At 40.2% G+C, this 26,739-nt stretch overlaps 2 protein-coding genes across 4 annotated transcripts; both read right to left on the bottom strand.

Annotated features, from left to right (window-relative positions):
* Positions 1-970: 970 nt before the first annotated feature.
* Positions 971-17,599, bottom strand: LOC117259600 (tripartite motif-containing protein 3-like). 3 transcript variants are annotated; one of them, XM_033631036.2, is made up of 13 exons: positions 17,462-17,599; positions 7,955-8,127; positions 7,038-7,278; positions 6,687-6,838; positions 6,371-6,551; positions 5,561-6,290; positions 5,211-5,314; positions 4,953-5,120; positions 4,688-4,856; positions 4,073-4,132; positions 3,763-3,833; positions 3,245-3,385; positions 971-3,151 (listed from the first exon to the last, which is right to left on the bottom strand). In XM_033631036.2, exons 2-13 carry the CDS (start codon positions 8,098-8,100, stop codon positions 2,999-3,001), a joined length of 2,316 nt encoding a protein of 771 aa, XP_033486927.1. In that variant the 5' UTR covers positions 8,101-8,127; positions 17,462-17,599; the 3' UTR covers positions 971-2,998. The 3 variants fall into 3 exon arrangements, with proteins under 3 accessions (XP_033486927.1, XP_033486928.1, XP_033486929.1); XM_033631037.2 differs by lacking the exon at positions 17,462-17,599 and adding an exon at positions 10,217-10,356; XM_033631038.2 differs by lacking the exon at positions 4,073-4,132.
* A 1,593-nt stretch (positions 17,600-19,192) lies between these two features.
* fhdc4 (FH2 domain containing 4) lies at positions 19,193-26,200 on the bottom strand. The gene is made up of 12 exons (XM_033631035.2): positions 26,075-26,200; positions 25,026-25,562; positions 24,102-24,163; positions 23,287-23,389; positions 23,084-23,169; positions 22,896-22,996; positions 22,713-22,783; positions 22,515-22,622; positions 22,324-22,394; positions 22,117-22,234; positions 21,861-22,025; positions 19,193-21,774 (listed from the first exon to the last, which is right to left on the bottom strand). Exons 2-12 carry the CDS (start codon positions 25,383-25,385, stop codon positions 20,488-20,490), a joined length of 2,532 nt encoding a protein of 843 aa, XP_033486926.2. The 5' UTR covers positions 25,386-25,562; positions 26,075-26,200; the 3' UTR covers positions 19,193-20,487.
* Between the last annotated feature and the right edge of the window lie 539 nt (positions 26,201-26,739).

The following is a 26,739-nucleotide window of genomic DNA, read 5'->3' as shown; positions in this document are numbered from 1 at the left end:
ATATTGGCAGAGATGCAATGTAATATAAATATGCATTATTTGGTGTATAATTACCTGAAAATAAGAATTGCTGTGTTTTCATTGAGCCATTAATATCTGCATAGGGAGTGGGTCCTTGTCCACGGGGTTCGCCATGTTGCACCAACATGTTTCTACAGCTGCCCAGAATGGACAAACTAAACACTGGCTTTAGATGGTGCTATTCTTGTTTTTGCATCAGCCACTGTTGTTAGGAGCCCCACTGTGATGAGAGCATAGAAAAAACACAGATTTTTTTTAAACATTAAACTGCTTCATTCAATGTTTTAAGTGGTGGTTTAAATCACAGTCTGTTTGTTTTGGAGAGGAAGACTCCTCTGCAGATTATTCAGCTCACAGTAAAAACCTCCTGATCATCTGAATCTTAAGTTATCAGAGAAAAATGGTGAGCACACAGTAGCAGGTGTTGGGCTAAAGGCTTATCTCATGCCCAACAGCATCAGAGAAACATTGATTTGTATGGTGAAACTGTTTTATGCAGTGTTTTTCCTGGTTTTAATTATTATTTTGAAAAGGAGGGTTATTTGGTTCCTGCTAAAACACTCCTGAACATTGAACAACAATTAAGGAATTCTAACCAGGAGAAGTTTCAGCTCACCGCTAGATAATACAACGCCCATAAATGACTAATAAAAATGCCCACATTCACAGGCAGCCATCACCAAACCTATCTATGAATGAAACATTTAAGGACTACCAAGAAAATGAGATGCAAGGCCAGAAATAGGTACTATAAACTATTCAGAAGTTGCTTGTATTATCATAAAATCTAAATATGTGCTCACTGGAAACCAAGATGTGGACCCTTAACTCATCATTTTCTTTACTACATTATTCAGTCATTAAATTTAATGTGCATATTTAGAAACGGATCAAATTCCCCTCAGTGTAAGTTAAGCATAATAAGTGATCATAATGCATATACAACAACTCAGTAAACCATGTGCTTTTATTACCAGTGCATATTCATAGAGAAAACAAAATTGTTTGTATTGGTGTGACACAGCATAGGGTAAATGCTTCAGACACATCTGAAAAAGGAAAGCCTTGACTCTTTAAAGATGTCTGGGCTTCTGTTTGGCAACAAGTCAGACAACAGATTAGGTGCATGAAAAATAGCTTCCTGGTTTACTAAACTGGTGAGATAGTGTAATATCCTGTAGCTTAGAAAATCTCTTCACTGGGGAGGGTAATTGTGTTTTGGTGTTTAGCACAGTGCTGTGGGTAATAATGTCAGACCAGGAAGCTGCCTTCTTCCTGCACCTGGTCTCTCTTCTGCTGTGGCAACAGGTTTTCTTATGACTTTACACAGAATGGACACTGGGGGGAGCAAGAGCAGCAACAGCTCTACTTGTACAGGTCTTGGAAGTCATGGCTTGATGTACAGTAGTGCAGGCAGAAACTCAGATCTAACAGCGTTTTGTTAGATGGCTTACAACAGTATCAGAGGCGAGTGTACTCTAAAGCATGGATGAGTTTGCTGGCAAACATCATCTAATAGACTATAGATCATTTCATAATTTTTTATGTGAACACCAAAAAATGAAGGAAAAAAAAAACACTGTAAAACAGAATTCATATTCCATCCCGATCATTTCTGTGGTCATGGATCCAGACTACTTTTGCACAAATTAACAGTTTTCTCACAAAGCTCCCAACATCTCCCTAAAAATCAGATCATCAAAATAAATAAATATTTAAAGTTGTTCCATTGACATGATGATCTAATTTAGCTAGATTTCCTGAGATATGTGTGTTCTTTCTGGTTTGTAAGTGTTAGCACTTCAATGAATGATAAAGCTTTTTAATTGTTGAAGGCAAAACAATCTTTCTATTGCCCATACCATTAGCCATTAATTCTGAACAGAAAACATACAAGACTTTCGTTTTTGAGGGCATCCTAAATTAAAACAAAAGATGGGTTTGTTGCTTTGAAAAAGAGCTGCTCATGTGCACAAACACTAATTAAAGTTTTCCAGATGTGGGGGGATACTGAATTCTGCTTTAAGGTGAAATTTCCCTTTAAGGGAAAGGGGTAAAGTTTGAAGCTCTAAAGAAGAAGAAGCACATCAATTTAGAAAAATAATTTGTAAATGCTGAGCTAGTGTACAAAATAAAATAAATTACCATTTTTTTAATTTTTTTTTTCCTTTTAAAACAACAGATATTAACAAAAAAGATTATTGTGCTGCTTACATTAGAAATAAATATGACACTCTTCTTTTAAGCATGTGCTGAGTATGTTTAAAAAGCACACTTTGAAACAGCTGCCATATACACCACGTTTAAATCCTGGAATCCTTGACTGCTGCTCTCTGATTTGCCAAAAGGCTTTGTGTTTCAAAATCATAGCACATACATACAGAGTGATCTAATATACACAATATACATTTATGTATATACAGTACATACAGCAAATCAATGCACAGATGGTGGTGACATTTTTATGTGAGATGTCAGAAAATGACGAATTTTACATTTCATTGCTGGAGAAGCGTAGCGGTTAGTTTCACTGTAAGCATTAACTAGTTTATGAGAAAAGCAAGTGGTGGGTACACTGTGTTGTTTCCTAGGCCGTAAGATAAAATAAAACGTCATGCATTGGACAAGTTATGGCTCATTAAATACTTCAGTCAACATCCTACCCTGTCCGGTCTCACATAAAGTGTGGTTTAATAATACCATCGACAGCATACAACAATGTTTTTGCACGTTCCATAAAACCAGTCCATAGCTTTATGTCCATTACTTGTCCCAAGGATGCTACATTATCCAACTTTAAAAACAACCTTCAATACACGTTAAGGAGGGTAAACGGATCAGACAGTTAATTATATCCAGTAGATCAGCTGATGTGCACATCAAAAGGCTGTATTGGAAAGGTCATTGCACCCTGTGGAATACATTGTGTTGTGTCGTTGTCAGTGCTTGCAGTGGTGAAGATGGCTGTCTCCGGTCTCTACTGCAGGTAGCGGTAGACCTTGAAGCAGTGGTTCCCAGAATCTGCCACTGCCACATGACCATCAGATGTGAGGGCCAGGCCCTGGGGGCCATAAAGGGGGTCCGCTGATGTATTGATGTAGGACAGGAAGGACCCTGAGCTGTCAAACACCTGGTTGGTTACACAGCACAGAGGAAAAAGTTAAGTGATATACTTACAAACTTGCTCTCTGCATTCAACTTGATGTAGTTTTCTCAAGCTAACCTGGATCCGACTGTTGCCCCAATCGGCAACAATGATATTTCCATTGGCATCCACAGCCACGCCTGTTGGAGCATTGAACTGGCCGTTCCCCTCCCCATGGGAGCCAAATTTAAACAGGAACTCTCCATCTGCATTGTACACCTGCAAGCGAGATAAAACAGGGAAGAGAATAGGAAAGTGAACTCTGCTGTTACATATAACACAAATATGTTCAGGAACTAGGATAAAAAGCATATTGCTAAAATGATCTAAAACAACACTGCCAGACAGGCACACAGCTGTTTGTTTAACTTTTAACTTAAAAAAATCACTTATTTTGTTAATTGTATGTTTCCTAATGTTTATGTTTGACTGATTATGCCTTGTCTTGTTTCATTAAAGCTGAACAGTTTTGCTGTTGATGTGGAAAGTAAAATTAATTCAATTATAGATATTTTTCCTGTAAGCCATTTATTCATTTACTTTCAATGCAGGTTTACTACAACAGAGATTGTGCACATGCTTGCAACAAGCCATACCTTGACTGAATGGTTATGAAAGTCAGTAACCACAATCTCATTTTTGTTATTTACGGCCACAAAGTGAGGACCTGGAAGCAGCAGAGGAGACGGAGAGGGAAAGAGAGGAAAGATGAGTCATCAACTCCTTTACAACACATGAGAGGAAGTTCCACACTATTTTTGGACTACAAGTCACACAGGACACAAACACACTCTTGAGAGTTGATGTGGGACAATACATGAGACATGACAGAGCTGATGCATCAACATGTAAAAAGAACATAGATTTATTTTCTTAGCTGACATTCACAGTGAATTAATTACTTACTGAAAACAGGGCCAGATTTACTAAGCTTTTGTTCCAGTGCAATGTTTGCACCACTTTTTTCTAAAAGAAAAGAAAAGGTCCAAGTGAGAAATTAAATTGAAAGAACGGGTGAGTTTCAACTGAAATACTGCTTTCTGTGTAACAACTGAAGCCATATCAATGAGGGACTTCAGTAAGGCAAGCAAATCCTATTAACAGAAGTTTTTATTCTCCCAAAATTTGAGAGAAAGACAGACAAGAAGACAACCATCAAATCTTTTTCGTGCATTAGCGTGCATCATGAACTTTCGCCCCAATACAGCTCTGTCTTGTACTATGATGATCAGATGCATGTTTACAGTATAAGATTATCAGTGCAATAGTAAAGAATCATTCATTGCCTGTCCAACAATACATGCTTACATTAGTTGCATAGAAAACTAAAGGGTGCATAGAAACATGCTGATCACAATGAGATTTGTGCAAATCAGCATTTCAAAACATAAAAAGTCTGTAAATCTGGCCCAAACACATGCCCTGAGACATAAAGCATCAGTTGGTGCGCATCTTGTCATCCTGTAAGAGACATCATTAATGAAATGATCATAGGTACTTGTACTAAGTATCATACAGTACCTGCAAAGTGTCTGTCTGATGTTCCCCTGGCTCCAAACTTTGTCACCAGCTTCCCATTTGATTGGAAAATGAAGACACAGCATGCCTTATTATCAACTGTGATGATATGTCCATTCTTATCCACAGCCACACCTTTGGGTCCCATCAATCTTCCAGCACCAATTTTATTCTGTGACAGCCAGAGGGACACAATATGTCTCATTCAGTGGGACATATTAAATGTATGCAGTGAAAACATTTGCTCTGTCTGGCTAAAACCATTCACCTTGAACTTGCCATCTGAGGAGAAGATGCTAATCCATCTGTTGTCGTAATCAGCTACAATAATGTCACCATTCATGTCCACTGTGACCCCTGTGGGGCGCTGCAACTGCCCTGGTGAGCGACCTCTGACCCCAAACCTCATCTTAAACTGGCCATCATTTGAGAATACCTAGAAAAAGAGAAACATCAAATACTTCAAAACCTCAGCAAGTAAAGAAGTCATTACATTTTTATTTCAGCTCAAGAGGATGACACTGACCTGTATACACTGATTGTTGCTGTCTGCCACCACAATCCTTCCATTGCTGGAGGTGGAGATGCCTTGTAGATTAGTGAATTCTCCTTTATCTCGTCCTCTTGTTCCTTTCATAACAACAAGACATCAGGCTACTTTAGCACTATGTATGTGTAAAAAATGTGCAGCTCAGTTCTGCTGTACTTTGCATGGCATATCTCTTCAACTGTTTAGCTTTTACTTGTCATTTGAACAGTTTGAACAGACAGAGGAAACAACTGTGTGGAACAAAATAGCTTATTTTGCTATAAAGAACAACATTAGACAGCTCAGTCACCATGATTAACGGCATATCTAGCCAGTTATTCACCCACCCACTCTGTAGATCAGCTCATCCTCTATTGGGTTTTCCTTTTTCTTGGTGGTGCTGTACATGCTGGAGGGTCTGCGTACAGCCTTCTGTCGAACATGACCTCCTCCTCCACTCGGAGACTTCACTCTTCTCTTCACGTCGTCTGGTGACTGCAGGACATCTGAAGGCTTGACGGCACGCAAACGGAATGGACTCCCCCTCACAGGCTGTTCATATAGCAGCAAAGAGAAGGTGAATTCTCCCTCTGAGCGGAGGGTATATCCAACCTCATAGGTGCCATTCTTGTTGTCCACCACCTCAGCTTCAGTGCACGCTCCATCTGCAGAGAAAATCTCTGCCCTCAGAGCAGCATTACCAGTCTTCACTAGTTCTCCATCCTTGTCTTTCGTAGTGACTGTGACAGTGGTGTGCTGCCCGACCAGTGCATGTCGCAAGCCTTCACCAGTGGCGACACTAGTATGGCCTACAGTCCCTGTTGTGATCAGGACTCCCAGGTTCTGAATGGAGCGCCTCAGTCCATCTGTCTCTACCTGGCATTCCAAATGTCCATTTTCGTGGGGCTGTTCGGGAAAGGTGTGTCGCGCCAGGGCACTGACCCGCTCACCCATCTGCTTCTGTACCAACAGGACCTCAGTGGCACTGCCATGGCTCAGGGCCTGCTCTGTGAAGTTGCAGCTGCTTTGAATGTTCTCTTTTCCCTGAAGCAAGGAGGTCAGCTGGGCTTGAAGCACCTATGAATGTCCAAAGAGACGGTCAGTGGTGCTTGAACTGAAATGTGAAATATTAGAAAAAAAATGAAAAGACCTCAGACCTTCTGCTTGGAGCTGCAGATGTTTTCCACCTCAGTAATGAGAGCAGTCTTGCGTTGGTGTAAGGCCTTCTCCAGCTCATCAAAAGTGTTACTGATTTCAGTAACTGCCTCATTTTTCCGCTCAGTAAGCTGCTTGGAGATCTCATTCACAAGTTCAATGGCGGCTGTCAGCTGAGGTAGTCTGCCAGAAGAAAAGCAAGTAAGACAAAAACAGAATAAAACTTTTAAATTATCATTCCTTATATTCTCAGTACTTTAAAGATCTTCCAAATACAATCATGTAATTTATTATGGATTAAAGTACTGAAACCCATACCTGTTGCGCACAGCGTCTAGCTGATTTTTTAGCGCTGACTTGTGCTGTTCTAGCACATCCCTCAGAGGAACTGTCACATGTTCCCTATGCTCTCCTTCTGTGCACTCCAGACACATGGCAGTTTCACATGACTCGCAGTAAAACTCCATCACCTGCAGATGGTGCAGTGGAGAACGAGACAACTGAACATCATATTTCTGTGTGTAAATCTGCTTACAAATTAAAACACATTAAGAATACCAAAAAATACGAGATCTTCTAACAGTGCACAGTGTTGTTATGAACTTGTAGATGATCTCTTATAGATCTGTCCTACTATATAACACCCTCTGTCTTTTTGTTTTACTTTACCTTGCCCTCATGGTTGGGGCATGAGAGGGGCTGACAAGCTGTAGCTGCACTTGCTGACTCAAGAACATTACAGGCCTCAGGTCGGATGCACTCTGGGTCTCGCTGTAACACCTCCATTAAGTTTGTGATGAAGAAATTGTTCTGCAGGGCTGCCACACCTTTCTCTGGCAAGATAGAGGTCTGTCTGCATACTGGACAGGACAGTGTCAAAGACTGAGGAGGGATGTAGTTCTGTAGGCATCTACAAAGAAACAAGATGTTAAAAAAATAAATTAGAAGGCTGAAGCTGCAAGCTAGCACCTATTTCAGTGTCAACATAGTGTAAACATGTAAAACCATTCTTTTAGACTTTAGAAGACAATACGATTCTGGTCCTTGCAGTTTTGGCTGTGGAAATCAGTGCTTGCTGCCAAAAATGCTGTGCCAGTAAGAATGCTGTCTGTTTTGATGTGGCCAGCCTCAGAGTGGTTGGTGCCTTACATCATGCAGAAGCCACAATGACGAGAGAATAGCTTGGCATAAGTGGTGCAATTTTGGGCCATTACACATAATTTTAAAATATTTTTAAACATCCCTTTAATGTATCGCCATTAAAAACTTACTTCAGGCAAAGTGAATACAAACAACATTATAATGCGCTGAACTATTTATACGTCTTTTTTTATGTGCTCAGTTTCTGAATAACGAATAATATTACAAGGATAAATTCCAGTATATCTCGCTCTAAAGTGGTTAAAGCTGTCTCATTTTTTAATTTTGCTTAAAAATGTTTCATGGCTTTTATTAGATACTCATCTGGTTTTGTTTTACTCTTTAATTCAGATAATCTTACATTAGATTGTATATCACCTGTAAAGCAAGTTAAACTGCACTGAATGCTGTACAAATAAAGTTTGACTGGCGGGTTCAGAGCTTACCTCTCACAGAAGGTGTGCAGGCAGGGCAGGACCTTAGGGTTGTGATAATGGTCCAAACAAATGCTGCAGACCAGGAACTGCTTGTCTATCTGCCTGACCACAGGGCTGGTGCTGCCGGTCTCACGCTTTGCCATAGTGACGGACATTCAAAGGGGGCACAGGGACCGCTTAACCTGCACACACAGGGTGAAAGAAACAGGAGAAAGGTCAAAAAAAGCCTTGAGGAAACATTCAAGCCGGGTGAGGAGGGCGTATTCACTTACCCTCAGCACAAGCAAAGGAAGAAATGAGTCATAATGCTGTTAACATAAAACCTCGTTCAAATCATGTATCTGCTGGCCTTTTAATGCTTACCCTCCCTTATTTAACTGTGTCAGTAGGATGAGCTTTTTTAACAAACACCCGCATGGCCAGAGGTTGTTTGACTTTGTAAATGAAAATTCTAATAAGCTCATGCAGTGGAAGAAAAATGAATACACGTGATTAACACCACAGGGAAGAACTCTCAGACGTGAAAACTATGCAGTCTAGGAGCCAACATGTCTGTGTTTACAGTGTTGGTAGAGGTCTAGTATATGTATATATATATATATATATATATATATATATATATGTATATAAATATGTAATTAAAAAAAATGCTTAAATGCATCTTGTGTGTACTTCCTGGCAATATTTTACAATGTCCTCTGTTTTATTGTTTGACATTTGTTGATTTACAGATGATGAGTGGATTCCTGCTGGTTCTCTTTTCAGATGGTAGTTGCTGTTACATGAAATTGTATCACTGGGTCAAGCACAGATTATCTTAGTGTGCCAATGACATGTTGTACATCTGCCATATTGCACATGAGCACAGAAAGGATTACATAAACATCAAAACCACAGACACACCCAATCAACGACTGCTTACAAGACAGCATCAATCTGTATTACATGTAATGTTAGGAGCATATTTGCCATTGGTCTGTTGTGATGTTAGCTTGTTTGTGTTGTAACATTATTAGGTATCTTTATTCAGTTCAGCTGTACAATCAGAAACTATTAAGCCCCCTGTTAAAATGTTCCATTAGCAACTAGTGCTTTGTAGTTTTCACTTAATTTCTGATGCTGCTCTTGTTGTCACTAACCATGTCTTTCAAGCAACATCCTCTAATAACCTTGAGACTACATAGTGCCTCTTGAATAAAAACTCTCCATCCACTTCATCTAGATTTTATTATAGACACTTTAACTTTCTAAGGACACTTTCATGAAAACTGAAGTCTGACAAAAATCTGTGTATCTGAAGAGCTCTTACATGTTGAGTTATGATAAAAACTCTAGCAAAGGCAATTCATTGTTTCAAACAAAAAGAAAACAAATTCAATAGTGAATGTCAAACCCTGAAAACTGTAATGCATTTCTCTGTAAAAACTGTGGATGTTATATCGGCTGACTGAGAAACTATTAGGCCTCCACACAAGTGTTTCTCTTGTTGTTTTCTCTCTACGTATTTACTTTGTAACACTAATAAGCAACATCCTTCCTGAATATCCTTTTATTAGTTGGGACCCACATATTAAAAAACACAAAACAAAAAAATGAGAACATCCAGTTGACCGAGTGAGATATGGCCGATTTAATAAGTACACAAACATTGCTGGGAGCTACCCTCTTCTGCAGCATACTGTTTAGGACACACAAGAAAAAACTAGGGCATATTTATATGAAAAGGTGAACTCTGCTTAGTTTACATTCACATCTATAGCATAAAATAGGACACACACATGCTTCATGGTGTGCATGAAGTTGTGGTGCTAATACAATCACAATGTGAGCCCAACAGCAGTAACTGACTTGATTCAACTCCAAAGCAACAAACCCAAAAGCAACCCTTAAAATGAGAACAGATGCTATCTTTGTCCCAAAAACAGTCTTGTGGATTAGAACGTAATGCATTCTCAGTAACTGTGAAACGTCACTGCACCATTTGAGGATAGGACGTGCAATAAGAACATATTTATTGCAAATCGACACATCACAAGGACACAGGAAATCTAAAAGACCAGTGTGCACTTTTTTTTTCTAGTTTAAAGTGCACACTGGTCTTTTAGATTTCCTGTGTCCACACTTGATCCACTCAACCAAGAAAGACTTACTATTATTTGTAATATTGCATAACTGCAGTTGTTAATATTCCAATTATGAGCCATGATCTAGCCATTATTAATTCTAAGAAAATACACACAAGCCTCTCCTTAGAAGGCCATGTCAACTCACCCATTGCCTCTTCATGCGTCACAGTCCTATGACTGTACAATTCTTCAGCCTCGCCTCATCTTTCATCCACCGTTGCAACAGCAGGGTTTGTAATTTCTCCTTTGAGGTCGCATCTACACAACAGCTTTCTCGGTCTGCCCCTAGGGTTAACTATGAGGCCTGCACATCATCTAGCAGCAAGAGCTAAAGTTCCCCTCTCTGCCTTTTGGCTCTGCCTTGACAAATATAGCTAGGCCTTTTTTCTTTGAGAGTAAGGAGAGGAAAGAGGAAGCTTTAAAATGCCACTCCCCAAATCCTAGTTCCTTCCCTTTACACCCAGCTGGCTGAGTTCAGGCACCACCTGTCTGTCTGCCTGTGGGGAGATGGGGGAAAAATTACAGTGAACTGGGTTGCCTGTCTCACATGAGCAAGCAGGCCTCAGAGGCAGCTGTCCCTCTCTGCAACACAGAGCAGCGAGCTCTAACAATGGCATTCCAGATCTGCTCACAGCTCACCACCCCGCATCTCTTCCCCTCCCTTCATCTCTTTTCCTTCTTTCTATTGTCCTCTCTTTTTCTCTTCTCTCTCTCACAACCACATAAATGCACTTATAGCATCAGCAGGCCTGATCTCAGCCACAGACGTCTTGCAGATGGGGATTTTCTCAGGCATGCAGGCCCCATTGTTGCTCCTTGCCAAGTGACTACAAGACCTACTGACTACGGAGCTCTGCTGAGCCTTTTCACCGTCCACACAGCCAACCCTTCCCCGACCCGCTCTGCCTCCCCCTCCTCTTGTCTCCCCTCAAAAGCCCTCCCCTCCTTGAACTGTCTTCCCTTCACATGGACTCTGAATTGCAGCAGCTGAACAGTGACATCAGGAGGAAGCTTGAGGAGCCAAAGCCCTCAGGCTCCTCCCCTCTCGGCTGGTTATCCACTGCCTTTAGGGTTGTAACAGTCTCCTCCCGCCTTCCCTTCCCTTCCTCCCTGCCTGTCCGTTCTGTCAGCAGTCCTCCTCAGCTCAGTTCCTCCCACTCGCCTCACCACAGAAAGAGGATCTTTCTTAAAAACAGTCTCCCCCTGACAGCAGCTCTGAGTAGTTATGCATGTCCTTAGAGAAAAGCTGAATAATATGAGCAAAAAATGCATCGAATTATAGACAGAAAAGACAAAAATAACATCAATTAAATCACTGCTGATTGTTAAATTTTGCACTTTACAAGCCTAAATATGTCATAAATACTAGAACCCTGGATCTGCAGGATTCTGTAATGTTTGAGGCAGCATGTGACGAGACCTTCTTCATTGCTCCGTCATGGGAACTGCATGATCAGCACTTCATACAGATGGAGTCAGCTATCCGAGTCAGTATGCGACTGTGTTTTCTCTGTACTTTATCTTTCATACTCGAACATGACGCCTGCAGGAAATCCACTGAATGTAAATGTTGTTTGTGAATTCAGCTGTTAGACTGCAAAGCATCTCTTGCCACTCTCACCCTGCATTACAGTTAAGTGGCTTAATGTCCTCCTGCAGGGTCAGGCCCTGTCTGCCATCTGGATTACTGTATCTCCCAGACTGTGATGACACCATCACACCCCAGTCAACTCAAATCTGAATTAAAGCAAACACTTCACATAAATTTGTATAAACTTGCCCTTACACTACTCAAATGCTATTACCACCAGTGAAGCAGTGACAGGCACCAGACTATAAGGAGGTATTCCATACTTGAGGTAAGTTGTTTGTGTGCTAAACACCTTCCTCCTAAAGACAGGGATGTCTGATATGAATGGTTTAATTGGATTTCAGCAACATGAGCTCACATCCAGAGAAAACATTGTTCTTAGCTTAATCGGCTTGGATTTCGTCTGCTGCACGAGAGCAGGTAGCCATGCCCTGCTCTTCACCTCTCCTAGAAAGTGTCGCTTGTTTTTGTCATTATAAGTTGTGTACGTGGGCTAAAGAGCCTCCATGCTTTCTGCAAATTATCACTCTAAGGCTTTTCTGTCCTCTTAAATGCAAAAGCAATGACTCATGTCTGCTAGTACACTGCATTTCACTACTTTGTACAGTGAAATGAACAAAAGAAAAACATTTTTTCTTGCCTTGTGACTAATGGATGTGGATGAGAAAATGTTCCACTAAGAATCACCCAAAAAGTCAGACTGAATAGATGATCTGCTTCTCTCACCCACAGTTTTTAAATTATCTATGAGACCTGTTACATAAGATTCTGCAGAAATACCCAACAAAATATTATCTCTTGGGTAAGTCAGGCTACTATAAAGTGTGATGCAGAAAACCGTATAATGATAATTTAGATATATAGGCTATATATTTTTACAGGTCAGTTAATGAAAAAAACATCCACAGGATAAAATCCATAATTTATTTGTAAAGTTTTGGCAGAAAATAGTTTCTGATGAGAACTGTTCACAACAAGATGATCCATGGATCATCTTGACTAACTTAGACATGGTTCTAGAAAGAAATGCTATTATGAGCATTAACAAAGAAAGAACTATTAAGTACTTTTTCTCGCTTGCAATGATTTTGAAAACTCAGCTGATAAAACAAAAGTAGTAGCCTATACTTGGCTTGATATTATATGAAATCATTCTTCTAATATTAATAAGGACATCTTTCTGATATATCATGACACAGCAAATGTATCCATCATCACATATAGAATAAAAAAAGCTGACGTTCAAAGCAATTAACCTGTTACAGGTGTGCAAATGTCTAATACACGCCTACTACAATCATATCATTGTGGTGTGATTCCACTGGAAGTTGAGTAATGACACTGTGACTACTCAGCATTCCAGGATGTTTGCACTTCAAGGGCCATAAAAAGTATTTTTCCCTTCCTTTCCTCTTCCCATGTTTGAGTTAGAGGTGGGTATGTTTTCTACAAACTGCATCTAAGATCATATGCACCATTATTTGGGATGATTCCTGTGTAATTTATTTTACTGCTGTACAGTATGTGTCACAGCAGAGAGAACTTCAGACTAAAGAGTTTTTCCAATCGTTCATTTCAGCAGTCAGCTGTGTGCTGGAGCAGTAAACATGGGCAAAAGTCTCAGTGACCTGAAGTAGAAAGTGCTGGCCCTCGATGATGTGCTGTCAAGATTGTGTTTAAATATAGACTGTAGTTTATGTTTCCATCCACATCTGTTGTGTCCCTGTGCATGTGTCATCATGCAGTAATTGTTCCTGCCTACACTCGGCCTGAGCAAAACATAGCTTTGATCTAATTTAGCAAAAACTCCCTATTACTGATTTTGCTTTGATGAAGTTTTGAAAAGCGTGCAGATTGTAATGAAAAAATACCTGAGTTTGACTGAGAGATAATGAAAGAAAAAAGAGAACGAGAGAATAAAAATGAAAAAGATGGTTATGTACTGAACCAGCAACGTTAATTAGTTTCACCACAGGGAGGCATAAAAAAGGCTTAAATTACATTTCTATAAAGTATTGTGAATTTTGCTTTTTTTCCCTGTTTCCTATAGGGGGTAAATCAATAAACAAACGGGAAACTTGTGTTCAGTGTGTCAAATGGCAGCAATATCTGATGGAATCTAATTCAGATACAGATCAAGCATGACTGATTGCATGTTCCCATTTGTACTAGCAATAACAACCCAAAGAACCTTTGTACTGTTTAGAACAACAAAGCTGATGTAAACCTGAGTACAGGACGTCCAGATAATCAAATTTCTTAAAGTACATTTTTGTGTTTTGGGAGTGTTAAGGGGCTGTTGTGGGGCCAGCGAGGGTGCCTGGTTCTATGATGACTCATCAATCATTATTCACACAACACAGAAACCCCTGCTCCTCCATCTAACAAGCTCCCCTCACACTTCACTGCATCAGATGAAGGCATCTGTCTCAATTCATCAGTCTCTGTCAGACTGGTCATAGCGGTGGACGTTGGGTTTCACATAATGAAACAAAAACAATCTGTAGACATAATCTGTATGGTTTTTGAGAACAACAGACTCAGTGCAGCAATGATTTGATTTACTGCTGTTTGTTCCATGTTCCATTGTTTCCATGTGGCTTATCTTACCTTCAACTGGGCTCCGTGTTTGTATTTATATTTTATGCCTGCCTCAGTTTTAAGGCATTGGTGTACATTTGCATATTCAGTATAATAAATACCTGACCAAAGTTGCTGACCAAGCCTGTACACTTGTTACATTGAAAAACTATAGAAATCAATTGTAAGGTGCAATTGTTACTGCACTTGAAAAGTCAGAAAAATTGTAGCCATCTTTATGCCTTTGTCTGCAGAAAGTACATTGATAAGATCTGACAACTGAGTGACCACATCGTGTCAAGTACAGTAGGTCAGCAGAATTTTTAATCAGCACTGACACAAAAAGGGAGTCAGGAGACATTTGTGTCTCTCCCAGTGAGCCCGCTATCACAAAGGCTGGCAGAAGACAATGCGGCATGCAGGCAGTATGTCTGCAGGCACAACATGTACTGCAGATTTTATAAAAGGTTGGTCAGCGCACAAGCAAGGGCCCCGGCCTGCTACCCTTATCCACCTGCAGTAAGAGCTACAGCGTAACTGTGGTGTCTCATATAGTGACTCAGATGGTCACATGATGTCTTGGATATTCTGTCCTGTCAAAATACACTGGCAATGTTATACTTGATGATTTGATTATGAATGATCAGTGTGCACTATGAAGAATTGGTGGTGTTGCAACTTGCAAACAAACTGTAACTTCACAACATGACAAGTGAATGTTCAGAATGTAGCATGAAATGGATGTAATTTTGGCATGGCGGTTTGTTGAGCAACATAGATATTTAGTTTGATGCAATGCACTGTAGCAGTGCTGAATGGACTACAAAACAACTCTTTATATCATAATAAAGAGCAAAAGAAAAAATGTAATTGGCAATTGCAACATCTATAACAGAGATCTGTGCTGTGTTGTGTTAACTTTAACTGATTTAGTGATCACACTTTTATTAATCTTCGGGCTGTAACATATTGAAATGATAAACTTAAAAAGGTGCTAGTACTTGTCTTTCCCGGGGGCACTGCATCGTCTGGGTTCAGTTTGTCTTTATATAGTGCCAAGTCAGAGACGTTTAAACTACATAGTTCATTAAAAACAAGGATGGCATTTAAGTTTGATTTCTTCAAAGTTTTTAAGATAAAATAAACCACCAACCCTGAAGATCTTTGTGCAATGTTGGTGAAGTTATTTGTTTCCTGAAATCACTGATGTAAAGCTTAGACTGGGGAAAACAATGCTCATAATGTCTTATCTAATATTCAGAATGCACATTATATAATTTCTTATGTGACTATATCCTTCTTCATGAGGTTATGTTATACTTATGATGCCTCATATTCAGAACTTAAAGAAAATGCCCTCAACCAGTTAAAGTGCTGATGTTATTGAAAATGGCCAAGCCTAAACGAATGGTTTGGGAAAATCCATCTTAAAGGGAGGGCAAATTACATAGTCCAATGATTGGCTTTGATCAATCTTAAGCGTAGACCTATAACATATCAGTATAATAAGCAGAATACAATCAGTTGTAGTCAATATGCCTATGCAGTTAGTCTGAAACTGATTCATGGACAATCTTTATTGAGGAAGTGATGTAAAATGGAAGTATCAAATTACCAAATATACTATGGGATTTCTTCTGTAGTTTCTCATAGCCCAAGTTGTTGCACTGTAATACCTACAACTGAGTTCACTTCAGCTCAGTATCTATTGTCCTGCATGTTTTTTTTTGTTTTTGTTTTTTTACAGACCTTATGATAACAAGTTACAAAGGTTAAGGGGTGGTATAAAAATCCAAACATGTGCACCATATTAATTTAGTTAGACGAGACGACAAATTATTATTTCAGCTGATATTGAATTAAATCATATTTGGTCTGTACTATTTGATTTTAGTGTACAGGTTAAGTAAATAAACACAGTAAGGGTTACTGTCATAGGCCTCATTTGCATAAAGGTGATGTAACCTGGAGATTGTTCGATCAATGACAAGGAATGACCAGGGTCAAATTATCCTGAATAATCAATAATTTATCATTCTGTCAATCTTATCTTTTGTCTGGGTGCAAAGCAAATTGATTTTGACAACAAGTAGGGTCCAGCTACAATCCTCCATCCTTGCTACATGCCTGTGTTCAAAAGCTATGTCTAGTCATTTCTAAACTACAATCTGAACGCTGTTCCTGGCAGCCTACACAAGATTTACAAAAATGTATTGAAACAATTCAGAATGTACCGGTAGGCTCAATATAGCACCCCTGTTTATGACAATTCTCGTACACTGCCCGCCCTGTCTACCTAAAGAACACTGGATATAATCTGAGACTTCAAGCCATTTATACAAACTGAATGAAACCCTGAGACAGACATGTAACCCCTGCTAAGTATCTGCCCTCAGGCACAGCCTCCAGGACCGTCTGCAACCTCTCTGTGACCCAGTGCAGGCAGCCAATTGAGTGAAACCAGGCACACAGTTCCATCAGCTTAACTCATCAAACCTGTGACTTCTGAGATAGTTTTACTCAAAGATGAGCCATATCCCTGAACAAAAGACCACTCAATAAGGAACCACTGAACCATCTGCTCACAGTCGAGGCCAGAGGTGTGAAAAATGCATTGGCTGTTGCTGTTGCTGCAGTACAATGCAACACAAGGACTCACAGTATGACATAAGCAAACAATACGCTGATTCACATGTGGCTCACACAGCTTCCCAGCAATATACCCCTATTAATATTCAGATCCAAAAACCAACGAAAGATCACTAATCCTCTAAACAAAAGAGCATGTATGCCTGATTACAGAGCCAAGCCCTCAGACTGCAGCAGAGATGCCCACCTGCCTCAGAGCCGGCAGCCAGGGCTGCCTAGGAGCTAAAATGGAGAAGTGTGTGGGCTGGTTGAGGAAGCAATAAAGAATCAGAGCAGTAGAGTGTTTTAGTGCAACAGTTGCTTTTAAACAAGGCTGGGATAAAACGCTTTTAATTTATGTTTTGAATGACAGATGAATAAAAACAACAACAGTGAGGACATCATGGTTAATAAGTACAGTCCCTATGTAATTTCCCAATACAGATGCTGGATGGGATGGAATTATCAATTATTCATCTGTTCTCATCCCAGTCATTGTATTATTTAGGACTACAGATGATGTCACAAACAGGATGAGAAAGCAGAAATACGATACGATAAAAAGAAGTGAAGAGCCAAGATTGTACTCACATGAATACCCAGCAGGAGGGAGTGGAGTGTCAGCATTGTAGGCCGTAGAGAAAGCTTCCCATTGTCAGCGTCCCAATCCGCTACAACAAAATCCAGAGACCGGGCGACAGAAAGGAAAGGGCAGGGTCTGTCTGGGCGAAGAAGGGGACAGTAAGGAAGAGGAGAAGGGAAAGGAGGAGATTAGGGGAGTGGCTTGCATGCAGCATTGGTCAGATGGCTGATGGGAGGAGCTGAGGAACCCATGACATATGGAGGGGTAGGGAATATGCAAAAGAGCTGAAATCTCAGGAACTGACTGAGGGGAACAGTCTGTCTGGTGCAAAGGGGTTTGGCTTCCTTAGATACCGCCCAGTTCCCTTAAATGGACAAAGGATGCAGTTTATTACCATTAAGCTTTGAACTGATAGGGTGCCAAGGATTACTGGAATACAAAGACACAGGGAATATATTGCTGAATAAAATAATCAGACTTCAAACCTGAAATAGACTGTAGTGCAGTGATTTCACTGTTTCACAGTAGTTTCATGTCCTGTTCTTTTGAATCTTGCCTCATGAGGCCTCAGTTTCTTGCATTTGTAACAGTAAAAAGGGAAAATGCTAAGTAATATTATGACAGCAGGAAAATGAGACGGTGCAGGGGAAGGCAGAGAGACAGGGGGAGTCCTGTTTGGTCTGCTATGGATGATACATTTATTTGGGTGGAGTCAGGGGATGGTGGTATGGGGGTTGCGATCGGGGCACTTCTATTGGAAGTCTTAGAGTCTATTGGAATATGTAATAATATAAGATACATATTTTTATAGAACTACATGAACAGGGAATTTGAAGAACAAAGCAACTAGCTCAGGCTCAATGGATCTTTCACTCTAAAGGTTTATTTTCAGGGGAGTGGGGGATGGGTAGATAGATGCTGAAGGTAAAGCCTAATGAGATGAAGGATGACGTAACGGATGAATTAAAAAAAAATTGGCATTGTATTGTAATGTGGATGCACTGTGTGAGGCTGCTGTGGTGGTGCATGCAGTGGGGAGGGAGTTTGTTGGGGGTGGGGCATGGGGTGAGAGGCAAACACAGTCATCTTTGGGTTTTATTCTGCAACGTGGAGTTGCCATGGATACTGCATCCATCGTAGTTTAGTCAAGATGGCTGTTGCAGTCTGGCAGCAGCAGCAGCAGCAGTGAGTAGGTCACACAATACAGACTGCAGGTACCTCTCATTGCCAAGACAGATACAGTCAAAATAGCTTATAATATGATTTGTAACATGAGGAGAATGCAAACTCTCCAACTATTTCATCACACATTTGTACATTAAAACAAATCATTGTTTCATGTCAAATATTTTAAGGCTACTTTTCTTTTTAATTAAATAAGCTAATATCGAAATAAAAATATTCATGGCTGCTTGTAGCAATTTGTAACTGCCGATCCTGCAATAACAGGGTGAAAGATACGTAGATAATGCAATGCAATCAAATCATAGACAGCATGTGTCACAGCAGGTGTAAAATGTTTCTAACAAATGTAGTAAAATACATATAATTATGTCCTGGGACCTTATAATGAGTATGCTGTTTTATCACACATTACAAACAATTGTAGAATTGTACAAATATGTGATTGAATTTCTAATTGTGACCATACATATATAATATAAAAATATGAATACTCTTAGGTGGAGAGAAGACTTGTCTTGACCTTTTACTTTCAGTGATTCTCTAACACAAAAAACGAGGTTTTATACAAATTTATTTACTGTTCTCACTGATGAGAGATACAAGGAACAATGTCACAACTTAAGATTTAGTTTTTCTGTAATTTTGATGACCATTCATCTTAGTTCTGTACAATTTCAACTGCAAAGAAATAGCACTCTAGTTGTGTTTAAATAAGAGCAAAAACAAACATTACCTCATTGTAACACTTCAGTCAGACAGCTGGACATAGTCCTAAAAAGCTAATTATTGTAACCCTAGAATTGACTGCTAATAGATGCCAGTAGTCAAACTTACATTTTGAAATCCTAGATGTATTGGCACAAGCTGTGGCCTCACTGACCTCTTGTCTCTGCTTCTAGCAAGTGGAGACATTGGGGGTGTTGCCCAGCATTGCCACAAGCTGTGTAAATGGAGGGAGACTGGTTCCCTTACATCATAGTAGGCCACCAGGTGTTCAACCAGTAATCTCTTCCCATGTTAACTTGAGATCCGCACTGTTCATTTTTCCACTGACAGTCCATGGTTCACTTCTGCTCAGATACTGGCAGCCTTTGTAACACTGACCCATTTTAGCTCAAAACAATAGCTGAATTGAGTAAGACCCTGAAAGCATCCTCAACCTTCAGCATTTTTTGATGTGATTCTGTGATAGCAGCGGGGGAGGGAAACAAAGAGGCAAAAGACAAAGATATTTATGACTGTAAAACTGAAAAATAACAGCACTAAATCCAAGCATCCAGTTATTAAAGTATCAAAAATAATAATTAAACCACGATTTAACTTACAATCTGATTTCTCTATGCTCTCTTACTCTTATGCTCTCTTATGCTCACACTCAACATCCACTTACTTTCTCAATACATTCTGCAAGGTTGTATATTTTGATCTGGAAAAAGAACACACACTGTAAGTATTGACCCATTTATCAAACTAAAGAGAACAACACTGTACTGACAAGGTAATATTGTTATTAACAGATAAAAAAAATAACTAAAAATGTTTATAGTGTGTGTGCCCATCTTTCTTTTGTTCACCAGACAATGTACAGATTGCCTGGAGATCAACAACAGCCCTATTTTCTGTGCAACAGTTTACAATGTTACTGTTATATTCTGCCATCTAGTGGTACAACATACAAAATAGCTTTTCCTCAACTTTTCCCTCTCCAACTACTTTTCTGGAACCATCTCTCAATCTCTGCACAACCACATTATTGATTTACAAATGTAACAAAAATATAACACTACATCATCACCATGATGAGTATATTACAAGTGACACTAAAGTTACATGTGCTTCCCTGACCTGCCTATACAGTAGAATCAGTGCTCTTATGAACAGTTTCTTTGCTGCTCTGTAGTTTGCTCATGTCTCCAAGGCGTTTTAAAAAGCTAAAAAATAGTCCAGGGTTTTCAGCCTTAATCCACGTACTCTTAGGGGGAACATTTTCACTATTCTTCTGCAAGTGGTTGCCTGTGGGCTCCATTGCCTTGCCCATTTCATTTTGCTCCCCAAGCCCTCGATCGGAAGCATTGGTCACAGAATCATTTGGCTTGCTTTTCTTTTCCGCTGATGGAGAAGTCTGGTCTTGTGAAGCAGATTTTTGAAAGCTGTGAGATACATCAGTAAAGTCAAACACTTGTTTTGAGGAATGGTGTCCAGCACTCCCTGCTGCCTGTGTCCCTTCTTCTTTTGCTGCAGATTTAGGAGTTCTGAGTGGAGGCTTAGCAAACAGATTATCTTCCTCTTCCTGAGTTTTAGAGACAATGGTGGGTAGAGTATGGCGGCGGCCAAGGTTACATTTTGAGGAGGACTGAGGACTGAGCAAAAATCTAATTAAATCCTCATTGGTAGGGTCTCCAGGATACCTATCTGTCTCTTCATCGAAGGTGCGCTGACGTGGCAAGGTGGTAATTGGACCAGGAGATTTCACATTTTCCAGAGAATGGTCCCCAGATGAGACACTGCCACGGCTCTTCTGAAAGTGCAAAACTTTTTTGGATGCTTCACGTAACCTGTGGGCCTCCTCCTCATTATTATCCTGTAGATCTTCCTCGCTATCATCAGTGGTGGCTGAGAAAGATCTACAGGAGGAAGAAATGCTGGTGGTCCTGTTGGCTGGGTTTGTAAAATCTCTGAGGTCCTCTTTTCTGGAAGTTTTCACCTCTTCTTCATGAGGAATGTCAACTTTTGTCTTGTTATCCTCGATATTAGACTGGGCTTTCTTTTGTGAAGGGTTCTCTGTGAGTTCAAATGCTGAATTCCACTCTTTTCTGCCCATGTCCTTCACTCTAATAGAGCCTCCACTTTTTTCATCACCAGGTGGGAGGTTTGCCCGAGAGGTAATTTCTGATAGGCTTCCATTGTTGGGGCTGCCACTTGTGGGACTTCCAAACATGGATGAGGGCCTTCCGGTTCCGATTCTCCTCCGAGAGGCACGATTGGTAAGAAGATTCTGTAGCATGGACTGCAATGCAACCCCATCAAGTTCCTTGTCTCTACTGGAGCATGTAGCTGTGGATCTGCGCTTAGCAGCAATCTGCAATCTTTCTCTGTGTTTCCGTTGCACCTCTGCCACCTCTCGAGCCTTGTTTTCCTGCAGAAAATCACACAGTTAATGTTTTATGCAGCAGTGTTTTCTTATAGCTCAGCTAAGGAAAACATGCCAGCGCAAAGGCTTACCTGCATGGCCCGCTTAAACTTCTCAAAGAAGGAGTTGAAAATGGAGCAGCACTCCTCCAGTTTGAACTTGTCTGGGTTTTCACAGAAGTACTCTGCCACAGAGTCACTCACTGACTGCAATTCCTGAAGATCAGTTTCTATTTCTGCCAAGCAGGCATCAGCCTCCTAAATGGAGCCCAAATCAAAACATTAGAACATGTAACCCCTCGAAATTCACACGAACTGAGCTGAATTCCTCAACAAAATGCTTCCTCACCTTAAGAAAATCCTCCATCTGTGCCATTAGATCTTCCTCCTTCAAGATGTCTGCTTTGGCATCTTGAACTTTCTTTACCTGTTTTTCAAACTCTGCTTCAATTTCGCCTTTATTTATTCTGAGAATAAAAACAAGATCAATTGTGACTTGGCAGTAAATAAAAAGAGGGTTAAAACATGCTGAGTGCCTGTAAACAAGACTGTTTACCTTGCTGCAGCTTCAATGTGTTTGAGTTCATCTGTAAATTTAAGCAGTTCCACATCTACCTTCTGAGCTTGCTGTGGTGAATAGAAAAGTTTGTATATATATGTATAAAAAAACATTTCAGAAACATATCTTAGGATACAGAAAAACTGGCTCTACATTGCAATCTGATCAAAGTAATAAAAGTTACTTACCATGACGACATAATGCATAAGATTCATTCCAGGTTTGTTTGCTTTGGTGTCTGCTAACTTCAACAGAGAAGCCATTCGAAAGCCAACTGCACTACCCGCATAGCCACCCTGTAATCAAATAAATAATGTGATACTCAGAGATGCATAAACACAAAGGAACATAATACAAAACGTCATTATCACGTATTACACACTCACTGCATTCATGTAATTCCCAGTCTTCAGTACCAGGCGAATGACAGAATGGAGATGATCCGACTCCAACAGCTCTAAAAGGAGACACACATGGTGAATTCTAAGTCTAAACGGGTTTGCAATTCTATTTTTGCTCAATATCGTTATGAGTCTCATTTATATAAAATCCAGGAAAACAAACAGTACCTTTTCCAGCTGCTGTCATAGTGGCAATAAATTCTTTCATTTCATCCATGAGGGGAAAAAATTCCTCTTTGAGCACCAAACTGCTGAGACGCTCCTCATAGCTGTCAGACACAAGGTTTTCCATCATTAGTAAACTACCACTGACATTTAACACCTGCAATATATGAAATTACAGTCAGGTAGCTCACCTGGGAATCTTGACGAGCATTAGCATAAACAGATCTGCTTCTGGGAGAGTGGAGTGGTCGCCCTTAAAATCAACCAGCTGCTTCTGCTGCATTCATTAAAAGAGCCCCCCAAAAAAGTAAGGTCAAATTACAAGTAACAAGTTTTGAAGATTTAAAGAACACATTTGACACATTACAAAAGTATGAGCAGTTGACACAAGTACCTCCCATTCATCTGGCAGCAGCTTGCACAGCTCCCTCAGTTTTCCAGAAGCAAAACCGAGACTATTTCCTGATTTAATGTCTTCAATTATTTCTTTTACAGGCCTGTGGAGTGAGACGAAGAGACAGATAGGGTTCAGATCTTTAGGCACGAATTACCTTGATGTTTTTGTTTAGGGTTGGGACTTCTCATGAGCAGTCTGTGTCTATGTTGATACCACACTTTGGCATGTTTGGAAAAGCTGGGCTGCTGTCACCTACAAGCCTCTACCTGCTCAAATAACTTTGCGAAATAGCAGCACATCTGATGTCAATCCTCACAAACACACATGCTGTACAGGACATTATAATGATGGAATATCCCTCAACAAGATACATATTTGAAAAAATAAAGAAACATAAACACGTTTAGAGGAAAATACAGTAGACAGAAGCCCTGAGTAGTTAGATGAATATGTTGATACACATATTGTTTTACTGTCACTGAAAATGTTGTCAGTTTGCAGGACATTGTTAACAGCAGTATGGTAATTTTTTCCATCCCTGTTGGATCTGCTGCACATGCCAAACAGCCTTGGGCAATACATTTACAATAATTCTCAACAATTGATCTGAGGGTTACCAGGGAGGTAACCTGTTGGAGCAGTAGAACAGCGTAGATAAGACCTGCCAGGACATGTTGGCTTTTAAATGTTTGTGCGTATGATCCAGTCATGCTGCAGACTAGTCTACCTAATCCTGTGCTGTTTTACAGGGAAGTATGACGAGATTATTGAGCAAAATCAATTACACCTTAGAAGTACTAACACTGACTCACCGCTTGAATTGCTTTAGGAAAATTCCAATGTTCATGCTCCTCTTGGAGTTGAGGATGGAAACCTGTGAATGGAAACAGACACAGACCTGGATATAATCAGCTTGTCAGTCGCTAAGATAATTTTACTATTGGCTTCAGCAGTGTCTTTTGTATCACAGATACCTCAGCTTTTCAAACAGACAGTTGATTCCAAAGGTTAGGGATTCTTTGAGATGATTGTATTGAACAATCAGGGCAAAGATACCATTGCATCATTGATGCATTTTCTTGGAAAATGGGACATAGGTCAAAATATGAGTTTGGTAACAGATTTTAACCCAGTTTTGTTGGGGAAACGTCAAATAAACAACAAAAGAGAAGGTCATGAATAGATGTGTTTTGGCTTAAGACTTTCAATTAATGGCAATAAATGTAGTTTATTAGACACAATAGCTGGAATACAGAGCATAAGTATGCTATTATACAGAATAGTGCTGTGAGAGGACACAATTATACCGAGACAGAGATGAAGAATAGTTAAACTCCACCCTTGTATTGAGTGATTCTAAATCAAAACACAGTGCTTCTTAGACAAACATTATATCCGGTAATGCTTGTACAAATAAACTGGTTATTTAGATTTTTAAAAAGTGATGTTTTCAAAATATCACTATAGTCCCATTCCCAAAAAGTCACGTGATTTATGTCATACGTGGAATGAGTCAACATAGGATATCCACATTCAATAGAGTTTGCTGCAGACTGGTTTTAGGTTTTAGCAGAGGGAAAAAAAAGTCAATCCAGGTCTGAAGAAGCTGTCTCCATATCTCAGCATTACACAACAAAAATAGAAAACATTTCAATGTATTGCGACATACTCTTGGAGTTAAAGTTTTACAGACTCAGCAAAGTTTGACACTTGTATCCTGTGGCTGGAAAACTCACCATCACCCCTCCTGAAGCAGTAGATGGCAGGCCCCTCAGACTCTGCCGATTCTGGGCCTTGAGTTGTTGCTGGTCCTGCTTGTGGCTGAACAGCTCCTCCATGTGATCAGTGTCCAGCTCATATTCCCCATCAGTCTTATCTGCTGTCCAGATGTTGTGCTTTCCTACCACACTGTGTTTGGGAAGGGTTTCCCAGTTAAAATTGCGCATCCTGGAGCGCCGGTGCGCTCCCTTGGCAGACAGGCCTGGGCCATGTAGGGATGGAGGGAGGCCTGGTACTGGAGGTGGAGGTGGAGGTGGTGGAGGCGGAGGTGGTGGTGGTGGTGGGGGTGGTGGAGCGGGTGGATCTCCTGGTTGCATCTTTCAGCAGGTTTGGGACACAGTCATGGTCTCAGTCACACATACAAGCAGGAGTAAAATCTATAATAAATTGGCAGCAAAATATAAACTGTTCTGAATGTTTTATTGGATTTTGCTGCAGCTGTTGTGGTGAAGAGACTTGTCCAAAATGTTGTCAGTTAGGATGATGCATTCAGACTGAAAGAAACAGAACAGGGTGGGGACAGATTTACAAAAAGTCTCATGTACACTACGACTGGAAGCATTTGGGTTTAGCAATGGATAAAGCATTCACTTTCTCCACAGTAACTAAAATAAACGACTCTAGTGACTCAAAGGGTTCTCAAAACTTAAGAAAACCATTGTAATAATCTATGATACACATTACACTCATCATGCAGAAGTAACTCCAAATCCACCAGAATTATTGTGGGATTATTATGGGCACTTTAGGAAGTAGGCTACTATGAAGAAACAGATATTGAGAATGTTAAATGCAGTCAATCTAGATGCTTATTAGGCAGAAAAAAGTGAATAAAGATAGGCATGAAGGCTAAATTGTAGCTTATAAAGGCCCCGGTGTTTTGATGAATCCAGCCAACTTTATCCAACTTCATCTATACACTACTAAAATCACCATTTGTTACAATGTTTCGTAATATACTAACACTAGTATTACGTAAGGATCGGGAAGTAGAGAGAAAACTCACCTTTGTTTTTTATTCAGCTGCTGCCGTATTATCCTTATTAGTTCCTCTTAGTCCTCCGCTGTCTTGTTGGAACTTCACCATCCAAGTGGAGACTGTCAATAACCCGGATAGCGCGAGAGGAGAGTGTCGAAACTACCTGCGTGTTAACGACACGCCCAGGTAATTTACAGCCCACACCTTCCGAGCAGGGGGAACTCTGGGAGTTGTGGCTTGTTGGCTGAGGTTTGGGGCTCTGCTGTGTTTTCTGTTGAGCTGTCATGAACCTACGAACGCAGTCCACTACATTTGTAGACTCTTCCAGCGTCATTAACGTCCAGACTGATGGGGAAAGATAACTGATTTCTTGAAGGTGTTTAAGAAAATTACTGTTAAGAATACACTGTTAATCAGTTGTAGAGCTGGTGAGCTGGATTGCCTCTTTATTTAATTTAATTTTGTTAACACATTAGCAGTGAATAAAGGAGTAAAAAGGTAAACAACATACTCTGGTTAAACATTAAGCCATTTGACCAGCTCACACAATGTCATTTGTTTAAATGTGGCCTGGTGGCAGACTGGCCTTCAACTGTTTGCAGTGTAGTCAATTAGAGGCAAGCACTTCAACTCTGTTCCACAAATGATAAGCGGAATGATATCTGCACTACCCTAAGCACATTTGTATGCAA

The sequence above is a fragment of the Epinephelus lanceolatus genome, chromosome 4, assembly GCF_041903045.1.
Source record: "Epinephelus lanceolatus isolate andai-2023 chromosome 4, ASM4190304v1, whole genome shotgun sequence".
NCBI classification, from domain to species: domain Eukaryota; kingdom Metazoa; phylum Chordata; class Actinopteri; order Perciformes; family Serranidae; genus Epinephelus; species Epinephelus lanceolatus.
Note: the sequence above shows the minus strand (reverse complement) of the source record. Positions and strands in the feature narration are given on the sequence as shown.